The sequence below is a fragment of the Cherax quadricarinatus genome, chromosome 44 (assembly GCF_038502225.1).
Source record: "Cherax quadricarinatus isolate ZL_2023a chromosome 44, ASM3850222v1, whole genome shotgun sequence".
Classification (NCBI taxonomy): Eukaryota; Metazoa; Arthropoda; class Malacostraca; order Decapoda; family Parastacidae; genus Cherax; species Cherax quadricarinatus.
The window spans coordinates 19,841,545-19,854,768 of record NC_091335.1 but is presented as its reverse complement, the minus strand read 5'-3'; the positions used below and the strand labels follow the sequence as shown (position 1 = coordinate 19,854,768).

General features: G+C 37.8%; 1 protein-coding gene across 2 annotated transcripts in view; it reads right to left on the bottom strand.

Moving 5' to 3' along the window:
* LOC128698412 (cytoplasmic aconitate hydratase) overlaps positions 1-13,224 on the bottom strand; it is a 200,069-nt gene that overhangs the window by 15,790 nt on the left and 171,055 nt on the right. For both annotated transcript variants that reach the window (XM_070094166.1, XM_070094168.1), the window contains 5 exons: positions 12,710-12,930; positions 7,643-7,799; positions 5,614-5,849; positions 4,208-4,344; positions 3,038-3,185 (listed from right to left, as the gene is read on the bottom strand). In XM_070094166.1, the coding sequence (XP_069950267.1) occupies positions 3,038-3,185; positions 4,208-4,344; positions 5,614-5,849; positions 7,643-7,799; positions 12,710-12,930 (899 nt within the window). The remainder of the gene's footprint in view (positions 1-3,037; positions 3,186-4,207; positions 4,345-5,613; positions 5,850-7,642; positions 7,800-12,709; positions 12,931-13,224) is intronic.

The following is a 13,224-nucleotide window of genomic DNA, read 5'->3' as shown; positions in this document are numbered from 1 at the left end:
GGAGTCAAAAAACGTTATCTATGGAGGCAAAGAAGGGAATGTATGAAAGTATAGTAGTACCAACACTCTTATATGGGTGTGAAGCTTGGGTGGTAAATGCAGCAGCGAGGAGACGGTTGGAGGCAGTGGAGATGTCCTGTTTAAGGGCAATGTGTGGTGTAAATATTATGCAGAAAATTCGGAGTGTGGAAATTAGGAGAAGGTGTGGAGTTAATAAAAGTATTAGTCAGAGGGCAGAAGAGGGGTTGTTGAGGTGGTTTGGTCATTTAGAGAGAATGGATCAAAGTAGAATGACATGGAAAGCATATAAATCTATAGGGGAAGGAAGGTGGGGTAGGGGTCGTTCTCGAAAGGGTTGGAAAGAGGGGGTAAAGGAGGTTTTGTGGGCAAGGGGCTTGGACTTCCAGCAAGCGTGCATGAGCGTGTTAGATAGGAGTGAATGGAGACGAATGGTACTTGGGACCTGACGATCTGTTGAAGTGTGAGCAGGGTAATATTTAGTGAAGGGATTCAGGGAAACCGGTTATTTTCATATAGTCGGACTTGAGTCCTGGAAATGGGAAGTACAATGCCTGCACTTTAAAGGAGGGGTTTGGGATATTGGCAGTTTGGAGGGATATGTTGTGTATCTTTATGTGTGTATGCTTCTAGACTGTTGTATTCTGAGCACCTCTGCAAAAACAGTGATAATGTGCGAGTGTGGTGAAAGTGTTGAATGATGATGAAAGTATTTTCTTTTTGGGGATTTTCTTTCTTTTTTTTGGGTCACCCTGCCTCGGTGGGAGACGGCCGACTTGCTTAAAAAAAAAAATATAGGTAGTAGGTTGGTAGACAGCAACTGCCCAGGGAGGTACTACTGTCCTGCCAAGTGAGTGTAAAGCAAAAGCCTGTAATTGTTTTTACATGATGGTAGGATTGCTGGTGTCCTTTTTTCCGTTTCATAAACATGCCAGATTTCAGGTACGTCTTGCTACTTCTACTTACACTTAGGTCACACTGCACATACATGTACAAGCATATATATACATACCCCTCTGGGTTTTCTTCTATTTTCTTTCTAGTTCTTGTTCTTGTCTATTTCCTCTTATCTCCATGGGGAAGTAGAACAGAATTTTTCCTCCGTAAGCCATGCGTGTCGTAAGAGGCGACTAAAATGCCGGGAGCTAGGGGCTAGTAACCTCTTCTCCTGTATATATTACTAAATGTAAAAGGAGAAACTTTCATTTTTCCTTTTGGGCCACCCTGCCTTGGTGGGATACGGCTGGTGCGTTGAAAAAAAAAAATAATAATAATAATGTTCCCTTGAAGCATAATGTAAGATGTGTGTCACTCCACTGCTGCCAGTGCAGCTAATGGTGAAATTTTATGAGCGTACACTGCTTTAGCTTTATTTGTTTTCAATGTTACAAATAAACATGTCTGTCTAGCTCTGTGTCTATTTGTCTGTCTAGCTCTGTCTTTCTGTCTGCCTGTCTCTCTTGTCTCAGAGTTGCTCATGAACCAACTGGTATTACACACAATCACATCTGCTTCCTGAACAAGTGAAAATGCGTATTACTTGACAGTTGCCCCTCATGTTTATTATGAATTTTATCTACAAGCACAGTATAGCACTTTGTCTGGATTTTTTGGGTTATCCTAGGTAATTTACACTATGTATAATTGTATTTATGTACGTGTTTCTGTGAGAGAGACAGAGATACAGAGAAAGAGATAGACAGAGATAGATATGGACAGACAGACGAAGATAGAGACAGCCAATCAGCCAGCCGTCAGCCAGCCAGTCTGCTGAACACGTATTACACGCTCCAGAATTGTTTCTTTTTACTTAGGAGATAGGTTATAGGACATTCTGGCAGGATGACACTAGCAGTGGTACCAAAATTAAAAGGGTGTTGCACAAATGTTGCACATGGGTTATTATTGAGGTTTTTTATATTTCCACGACCGCTTGTGGCCACATCCACCTCAAAGCCACCAAACTCAGGGTCAACATCACTTTCCTCTTAAAATGGGAGTGTTAATATGCCATGACATCAGTGAATCCTTGGTGTTTGCTGTGCTGTCTGCTCTAGCTGGCACTCAATTGAACTGGTGCTCCCTCAAAGTACTAAGTGGTCCCAGATTCTTTAATACTGCACACACCAAGGGTTAAGACCCATTCTATGCTGACCAAGTATCTCAGGCCAATCGTGCCAAATATGGAGGCAGGAAAAATAAAACAGATCTACATTTGGAGCACTTGCGGTAAGAACGTGGTTCTACATTTGGAGCACTAGCGGTAAGAATGTAGTTCTACATTAGACAGTTAAGGATTCATCTATAATTCAAAGTGGTTCCTTTATTACTTAATTAAATGGAATAATATTCACAGATATTGTAGAATAATGATTTCTCTTATGTGGACCGTTGAGTTTTTGGAAATATTCCAAATACTTCGGGAGTTATGTGGGAGTAAAGGGCAGATTTTTTTGCCATATTCCAGAAACTAACAAACTTTATTTTTTTGTGAAATAACGATAAGGTATTTAGAGGGAAATATAACGGTCCGAATTAGTATTAGCATTGTTCTCTCGGCACCAAGTGTCCAAACAACCTTACGTAGCCCCATTAAGAATGACATCACCCCAGAGGGCATTTTCAGTAAATCAGTCTTTTCTCAGTTGTTGTTTGAGGTATATTTTTTATAAATATTTTCAAGAAAGAGTGAGAACACTTTGTCTTGTGCACCAAAACTGGAGAAAATCGGACGGTAAATAAACGAGTTACGAAATTTGCCCTACAGCCCCCTTAAAGGCCCCCATTATCATTTACACATGGCACCCCATACTTACCTACTACTCTCTATAGTAGTATGACAATTTAAAAATTAACTTGGAGATCTTTAACCAAAAAAAGTAACATTTTTTTTAAAATAAGATAAATTAATATCTACTCAGTTACAAGTTAAGATAGGTTTCTGAACAAGATTTATGAAGTAAAATTAGGATGAATATAAAAATACATTTAGCATTACTGCATGAATGTAACTTAGTACCTCTTCTCCTGATGGTATGTGAATGGTGTATGGCCCAGACTTTCCAACCAGCTTGTTTATAAGTCTGATGTTTGCAAATGTTCCACGAGCCATCACAGCATCGTTGCCCCTTCGGGAGCCATAGGAATTAAATTCACGGGGTGTCAGACTGCAAATGAAGATAAGCACATTATGCTAAAAATACTAGAAAGATTCTTAAAGGAGGAATTACTGAATGTTCAAAGAATTTTAAGCCAGCTGGGAATATAGATATTAAGGGAGAATTGAATGCAAAACAAGCAGGAAAGAAGTTTTAAGTGCCTGATCTCGATTACAAAGTAAACATGTAGTTGAAGACAATTAAATATCTTCCCTGTAATTATATCTAAGGCTTCACTAACAATGGATGCAGAATAAAACTGTACTGTAGGAGTACCAATGATTTTGTATGAATGTTAAGAATGGTCTTTGACTGTTGTAGCAGGGAAGAGGTTGGGGCAGTACAAATGTTTTGTCTTAAGTCCATGTGTTGTGTGAATGCTATATAGATAGTATCAAATGAACATAATTTGATCACAGAGAAAGAATGGAATAATTTGGCATAATCATTTGAGAAAATGTTATACAAAAGTGCTTGGTATACCTGAGTTAACAAGCTGCTGGAGTGTAAAAAAAATTGGGAAGTGAAATTTCTGAACTCTGGACTGTAATGTCGATACCCCTACTACAAAAGCAGCTAGTGCCATTAACAGTAAATGTATTGTCTAATGCAGAATCATGCTGTTAAAAAACAATAGAGTGCTAAATTTGTGAATAAAGACAAGTAATTCATTGAGGAACTGCTGTACTGTTTTATGTGTAAAACATCAGCATGTTCTTTTATATGATTTTTACTCACTGTTTATGAAAATTAAGTAACAAAGCTAATCTTAACATCCATTTTTCCTAGCTTCAGTTGCATATTAAAATCTCCTTGACAGACAGGTCTATATATCTGGAACTTTATGTAGGCCTTTCATTGTACACTAAGAAAGGAAGGCTAACATCACAAAACACATCTATTATGACTGCTACTAAATCTTAAAATATGGTATATTGTACATGCGAAAATAATTCTATTAAGGGAAACTTGTGCATACAAAAATATTCAGAAAAACACTAGCAGAAAGAATATTGTGCTCTGTGACTTACCCACGAGATGCCAGGTAACGGGCTGCAGGAGAATTTCGAGCAATAGAGCCAGCTGGTGATATGTGGTCTGTGGTTACTGAATCCCCAAGTTTAAGGAGAACATGAGCATTCTTAATGCTCTCAATAGGTGGCAACTCCTGTGGAGAAAGAAACAGATATTAATGGAGTTTTATAAACAAAAATTAAAAAAATTAGTCAAATCTTGCTCTTTATGACATCTTTTAACTGTTTATGAAGTGTTTAACACATTCTTCAAGGTTTCATGATGTAAATTTCCCCATGACTTGCAGATGACATCCTCAAGCCATGGGAGTAGATCTCTCTATCTCAGCCCAGAGGTTCTCTATGGGGTTCATATCTGGGGAGTTTCCTGGTCAGTCATTGAAGAAGGGTACTTTACAGTCATGAAGCCAATGAGCAACAGATTTTGTGGTGTGGCAAGGAGCACTATCTTGTACAATAATCTTGCATCTCACTGAGTGAAAGATGCTGGTAAATGATAACAGACCAATTCTAATTATGTTACTACAATTAATACATTTCTGTGCTTTTGGTGTGGGAATGTCATGAACACTGTCCTCAAGTAACTGATAAAGCCAAGTCCTCACTGGATGCTCACAAATGTTACACAGGGCTTCTTTTATTTTCTTCATTTAATGGCCTGCCTTATGTAATCTTTGCAACTCTCCACTGGGTCAGCAACTTACTCCTGCCCACATTAATTTGTCAATAGCCGAAAATATCCAACAAACTTGGTCCTCAAAAACCACAATGCAGGGGATACCACAGACACAAAAACATCCAACACACAAGCTCAAAATAAACCTAGGATGCAGCCAATAACCACAGTTAATCCTAAGATGTCCCATTTTGAGTTGCCAGGCCAGTATCACTTTTTGTCTCCTCAACAAATGTACCAGAGTAGGGCACTGCTTTAGATATAATACTACATAGGATGCCTTCCACCTGTCATACTTTAATGACAGGTGGAAGGCCATTTCCCACTGAAGTAGTGACCTGAAAAAGAAGAAACACTCACTCACTCTTATCACTGTCTTGCCAGAAGCATGCAACATTACAGCTCGGATGCCTCTCCAAACTGTAATATACCCACCCCTCCTTCAGAGTGCAAGAACAGTACTTCCCACCTCCAGGATTCAAGTCTGGCTAACTGATTTCCCTGAACCCCTTCACATTCCCAAGCATGTCAAGTCATAAAAACCACTTGCCTCTACTCATTCTTATTTAACACACCTGCACATGCCTGTTGGATGCCCAAGCCCCTTGCACATAAAACTGCCTTTACCCCCTCCCTCCAACCTTTCCTAGGAAGACACCAACCCATCCTTCCCTCCACTACAGATTCTAAGATGTACATTCATAACTTTTATATTAAATATTCTAACCTTTTTCATGGAATCAAAAAATGGGGGCCTCTTGATATATGTAGATTTAGAGTCCCATGGGTAGAGCATGCCTTCAGGAGCTTCCAGTTTGTTCCAACGGACATTTCCCGTTGTAATGCGGGAATATACTTCCTTGAACATAACTGGTATCACATGCTCTTGTTCAACAGCTTGGATCTCTGAACGCTGAGGCCAAATGTCACGTAGGAACACAGCATCACCACTCTCGCTGTGACCTATTTAAGAAAATGCATTCATTAACCTTCTATTTTGTAACCTAAAATATACATCATAATTTTATACAGTAGTACAAATCTTCTGTATAATACAATGTGAAGTCTGTACTCAGTCTTAGGGTTAGACATTTGTTAGTGTCTGAACAGTAAATAAGCAATCTTATCTTCAAAGTTTTTGCCTTTTTTTGTTAGTATTGTTAGCTATGCATGTTGTAACACATGACTAAAATGCCAAGAGCAAGGGGCTAGTAACCCTTTTTTTACTACTGTATAAATTACTAAATGTAACAAGAAAAACTTCCCTTTCTTCTTTTTTGGGTTACCATGCCTCAGTGGGATATAGCCAGGTTATTGAAAAAAATATAGCATATGACAGGGTGCATAAGGAAGCAATGTGGCAGATGTTGCAAATGTAATGAACAAGTGGTAGGTTACTTAAAACGGTCAAGAGATTGTATGTGGATAGCGAGGCTCAGAGGGTACAGAGGAGAGAGGGAGGTTATTTTCCAGTAAAAGTAGTCCTTAAACAGAGATGTGTGATGTCACCATGGTCATTTAACGTATTTATAGATAGGGCTGAAGAAAGTGAATGTTAGGGTCTTGGGTGTATGGGACTAAGAGATAGTTAATCTAATACAGTTCTTTTTTCCTGTTGACATGGTTCTTTTGGGAGATTCTGAAGAGAAGTTAGTTAATGAATTTGGGAGGATATACAAGAGAAATTATGTGGTGTGGAGTTACTAAAAACATTATTCAGAGGGCTGAGAAGAGGTTATTAAGGCGGTTTGGTCATTTAGAAAGGATGGAGCAAAATACTGAAGGATGACTTGGAGGGGAGGAGGGGTAGGGGTCATCTGAGGAAAGGATGGAGGGAGGGGATAACACGCTCACACATGCAGCAGGCATGTGTGAGTGTGTTACATAGGAGTGAATGGAGATGAATGGTTTTTGAGACCTGACGAGTTGTTGGAGTGATAGCAGGGTAATATTTTGTGAAGGGATTCAAGGAAACTAGTTAGCTGGACTTGAGTCCTGGAGGTGATAAGTAAATGCCTGCACTTTAAAGGAGGGGTTTGGGATATTAGCTGTTTAGAGTGACATCTAAACTGTTGTATTTGAGCACCTCTGCAAAGACAGTAATTATGTGTGAATGATGGTGAAAGTTTTTTCTTAGGGGGCATTCTCCCAACTCAGTGGGAGACGGATGATGTGTTGGACAAAAAAATTCATTTAACCCGTAAACGGCCCAAGCAGATCTACGTTCACATGTGTAGTGCTACAAAAGCAGATCTACGTTTTTTTTACATATTTTCAAATATAACAAAAAAAAAAGTAGATCAAATTTTTTTTACACATTTTCAAATGTAAAAAAAACAAAAAGATCTACTTTTTTTACATACTTTCAAATGTTGAAAAAACATATATATACGTTTGGACCGTTTACGGGTTAAACTTGAAAAATTAAAAAAAAAAAAATAAATAAACTACAAAAGTTATTTAATAACAAGTGATTTTATAATCAAATATAATGAAAGCAAAATGTGTCTTTACTATTACCTGGGCTCTAAATGGGAAGAACAGTAATTGAAAAAGAAGTTATGACAAAACCACTAATGAAAAATTGAGGATGTGAGACTCTCACTATATATAAAAGTTGCAAAGGTCTTAAATGTGATGAAAAATCATATTAGAGGAACACAATCATAGAACATGTCTAAAAAAAAAAAAAAATTGCAAAATTGGATCATATATTTCTAAAGGTATTCACCAGAAATGAACAAAGGTATACTTACCAAGAGGTTCTTTCTGAAAATCAATATCAACTCTTCCAGCAAGGGCATATGCAATGACCAGAAGTGGAGAAGCCAAATAATTTGCACGGGTGTTGGGGTGAATTCGACCCTCAAAATTACGATTTCCTGAGAGAACTCCACAACAAACAAGGTCGTTCTGTGAAAAAATGGTAGAGGTGGGTTTAAATTTCTTGAATAATGAGACATTATAAAGTCCAGTAAGCTTGAATATATTGTTTAAGCTTTTCAGTGACTGTCACATAGAACTACATCATTAAGGCCAGGGTCCCTGACGTAGTTCTACGTCATGAGCTCACCTCACTAAGATAAGCTGTGAATCGTAAATTTTGGCCTAGATATGAGAGAATGGGCCTGCACAGTATATTAAAAAATCCTGCCCCATGTGGTGCATGATGGGAAAAACAAAATAGTTTTATTGTCTTGAATCTTGGTATCATCTGATAGAATGGAAAACATACTACTGAAATAAGAGATGATTTTGGTTGGTTTCAGGACTGGAAGTAGCTATAACATTGTGTTCACAAGACTATAATGACAGCAATTTCACTGTTTATACCAAATACAATTCATATTTCACTATAAACAACTCTACTTTAGCTTTAACCCTTTGAGGGTCCGTCCCGTAGATCTACGGCTTTACGTTCAGGGTCCAAACTGTAGATCTACGTCATGAGCTCAGCTCTCTCTGATAAACTGTGAGTGGTACATTTGGGCCTAGATATGAGAGAATACATCTACGTGGTATGTGTGCACCACATAAAACAGATCCTGCAGCGAGCTGTGTATAATGAGAGAAAAAAACTGAAATTACGATTTTTCGATTAAAACAGCAACTTTGCAGTGTTTTTTCGTATGTTTTTTATAGTTCTATTTGCGATTTATTGGTCTCATTTTATAGAATGGAAGACATATTACAGAAATCGAGATGATTTTGATTGGTTTTAGCACTGGAAATGGCTTGAAACTGAGCTCAAAGTAGCAGAAATGTGTTAAATTTTTGCCGATATTCAAGAGTAAACAAACGACCTCACACGTCTAATACACGCCAGCTGCTGGGTCTAATATGCATTCACAAATATGGTGATGATATTTATACAATTATTACAGTATTGCATAACAGTAAATCTTCTATTTTTTGGTGTGAATAAAAATTCATTATGTGAATAAAAAATCAAAATGGAATTTATTTGTAAAGCCTCAAAACGTAACTAATGAACAGAGGAAATGTTAGTTTAGTTCCAGGAATACCTACATTGTTTATTCTGGACCCTATTTTGAAATTGGAATATTTTGAACTTTGTGTTAAATTGGCTAAATTAACCCTTTATCGGGGTGGGCCGAAATAATTCGGTATTAATTACGTGTTTTTGGCGCGTGTCATACTTCGCGCCCCGCGCAGCCAGCTTCCCGTTCTTTAGTTCCAACCAATCACAAGCCTTCCCTGAGTCTCTTCAGCTAAGTACAGTTCGCTTCTGCCGCCTTCCCATTGGTTGAGAGATCAAAATATAAACACTAGCGGCTTTGCTTCGAACACACGCGCATTTTTCCCTCCACCCTTGCTAATCTACTCTTGGATTATATATTCTACAATGTCGGTAAGTACTGATTGTTGTGTTTAGTGCTTACATGAATAGTTTAGGCATATTTTGATATATACCTAAAGTCCGTGTGAAGCATAATATGAGTGTAGCATGCAGTTGAAAAAAGTGCATGCATTTTAGTCCGAATTATTTCGGTATTGCGCGAGTTTCCGGGAATGTCCAATTTTAGTCAAATAAATATTTATAAAAAATTTTCAATTGCATATATGAACTCTGTAGTGGTCTGGATTTATACAGGAGGTTTCTATTGTCCTTCCAGTTCCATGAGAGGCTGTTTTATGGGGAGCAGTCGACCAGCAGGTCGAGGTATATCTGCGTTTCTGAAGACAGTGACTCAGAACCAGAGGTAGACGAACCAGAATTGCTGGATAGTGGTGATGAATACTTGCCAACGGATGCACAGGATGCAGAGATGTCAACTGATGATGAGGAAGAAAGGGAAGAAAGGCCAGCCAAAAAGCAGAAAGTAATGAGGAAAAAGAAAACTTTTAGGATTGAGGAATACCCGGATGAGGAAGAGATCCATGAGAATATTGCTCTTCAAGTTTCATCTGAGTGGACCGTAGATGACATTGAAAATGATCCTTTGCCGGCATATGAACATGAAAAGCCTCTTGCAATTAGGTCTCCATATGAGTATTTTCGTATGTTCGTTACTCCAGCCATGATAGATAACATAGTATATCAAACAAATTTGTATACAAGGCAACAAGACGTAAATAGTACTTTTTCAACAGATTCTGAAGAGATCATGAGGTTCATAGGTATTTTGTTGTTCATGGGTATTAATTTACTACCATCCCTCGAAGACTATTGGAAAGCTGGTTTTAGGAGCCAACAGGTTGCAGAGAGCATGGCGTCTAAGAGGTTTAGGTACCTTAGAAGTCATATTCATTTCAATGACAACACAAAAAAGGATAATGACAGATTCTACAAAGTAAGGCCTCTTTACACTGAACTAACTAATGCTTGCTTGAAAATTCCAGCTACACCCAAGCAATCTATTGATGAAGTCATGGTTGGTTTCAAGGGTAAAACTGCTGGAAACCTAAGGCAGTACATCAAAACAAAACCAGATAAGTGGGGTTTCAAACTTTTTTGTCGTGCAAGTCAAGATGGACTCATACATGATATACTCATGTATCAAGGCACAACAACTTTTGACACACATCCCATACAGCTGCCACAGGAAGAATGTAAACTTCCAATAAGTACAAAGATTGTTCTGGTACTTGCACAAACTATGAACAAGACAAACACATCAGCAATCTATGCTGACAATTTCTTTTCAAGTATGCCTTTGGTCAAGCTACTAAGAGATAAGTATAACTGCAGATACACTGGAACAGTACGTGACAATAGATGTGGTAAGCCACATCTGGTGCCTATCAAACAAATGGAAAAAAACAGTGTGGCCAGGGGCAATTTTTGCTTCAACAACAATGATGGTGTCCTTGTTGTACGATGGAAGGACACCAAAGTTGTGACTTTAGTGACAACTGATATTGGGGTCGAGCCCATGAGTCTTGTTGAGAGATACAACAAGGGTACAAAGAGGAAAGAGAAAATATCGTGCCCTGCAGTCATCAAGAACTATAATGCAAACATGGGAGGTATTGACAAAAGCAACATGTTGGTGCATCTCTACAAAACACCAATGAAATCAAAACGTTGGTACATGCGGCTATTTGCCTATATTATTGATCTTGCTGTTGTGAATGCATGGGTGCTTTATTGCCGTGATTCTCGAGCAATAAAGCAAAAGTGTATGCAACTGAAGTATTTCAGGAAGTCTATCTCTGAAATTGCAAGGTCTAAAGGACAAAACCTTAGAGGGAGCAGCCTAAGAACAACTCCAAGACCTTCACCAACTAATTCACCATGTACTTCCAATGGTGTTGGCATAGTGAAACCTGGGAGGGGAACACGTGCAGAATTGCCTGATGACAGTGTTAGGAAAGACATGACTCTAATGCACTTTCCAATGGCAGGGCAAAGGCCGTTTACTTGCAAGTATTGCAGCACCTCGAAAAAAACGGTAACATCGTCATTCGTCTGTAGTGTATGCAAAGTAAATCTGTGCATAAAGACTGATAGAAATTGTTTCACAGACTTCCATCTTGCCAATTAGCAATATAGAATCATTGGTCTTCCAAATGAATCTCAGGAATATAGGGATTGAAACTTGCATCACTTTGCAATTTGGCATTGTTGATATTTGCTTCCTTTTTATATTTTTGTAAGTATTAAAAAATGTTTTGATAAAAGTTCCATTTATGTTTTTTATATTGTCTGTTTGTATATTAAATTTAAAAAATTGTTTTGGTGTGTTTTATTAACAATTGCAAGTTTGCAACATAGAATTTTTTAATCACTTTGTCGGGGGCGGCCTAATATTTTCGGTCTTCGGAGATTGGCAATTGCTCGAAAACTAACCATCAGAAATCAATTTATATGGGATCAGTGACCTTGTATTGAGTTACTCTATCCACCATAGGGAGTTCAGTTCGAATTTCAAATTTTCGGACCAATTGCGCGATGAAGGGTTAACAATTTCCGATCACTTTAATTTGTAGTTGAAACAGTTGACTTGGCGATTTCTTGTGTTCAATCGATAGAATAGAAGTAATACTAGTGAAATAGCTAAGAATTTGGTTGACTGGAATAATATAATTGGCCTAAAATGGGAGTCAAAGTCGGCAAAATCGCCGATTCGTAAATATCGCTGACACATCAAAATTCGCGAGAGCATAATTTCATCAATTTTCCATCAAATTTCGTACTTTTTGTTTTATTACCTTCACAAAAAGATTCTCTACCATTTCATAAGAAAAAATAACAAATTTTTTTTTTTTAAATTCTTGGACACTGGGGCACCACTTCAGATTTGGGCCTTGGACCCTGAAGGGGTTAAATACTCTTTCCATACAGCCACAATCAGAAATTTTCCTGCATCTCATTCACATATCATTAACAGGTAGTAAAAAAAAAAAAAAAAACTTTTTATACAAAAACTTTCACCTATAATTACATGCATTAGTTCAAAACATCAAAAATAAGCTGATGTTCTGGCACTAGTACTAAGTCTATAATTAATATTTTCTAAAGATTATTCAATAATACACAAATAACCCGCACATAGAAGGGAGAAGCTTACGACGACGTTTCGGTCCAGCTTGGACCATTTACAAAGTCACTTTGTCAAAGTCACAAAGTGACTTTGTAAATGGTCCAAGTCGGACCGAAACGTCGTCGCAAGCTTCTCCCTTCTATGTGCGGGTTATTTATGTATCATTCCAGTCATGGTATTGTGCCTTTTTTTGTTATTATTCAATAATCTGTGTTCTTTAAGCCAAATACATTTTTTCAATCATGATCAATGGATACTGATTTTTTTGGAATACTGATTATAGATTTCTTGCTTGAATTACAAAAAAGTACTTACCTTTTCAATGGCTTCGACAACCGATTCTGGTAAAGGACCTGAGTTTCCAATGCAGGTCATGCACCCGTATCCAACAATATCAAAGCCAAGTTTTGCAAGGAATGGAGTGACACCTGAATGCTGCAGGTAGTGGGTCACTACTCCAGATCCAGGTGATAACGATGTCTTGATGTATGGAGCAACAACCAATCCAGCCTCCACAGCCTTTTTTGCTAGCAAACCTAGTGCAAATGAAAATTGGGATACTATGTATTACAGATGGTCAGTTCATCTTATAAAAGATGTATATGCTAACAAGGATACAACTTTCTGTTAGCAGATAAATACTGACTAAACTTAAGACAAATTACTGAGCTTCATTACTAGTTCTTTCTTCTATATACAGCCTGGGTATCAAATCAGTAATGATACTAACAATGTCACACAGTGTACAAACTGTCAATTCTTATAGTACCAGTATGCATATAATCAGTACCTACATTCGCTCAAGAATGACCCAACAGAGTACCCAACCA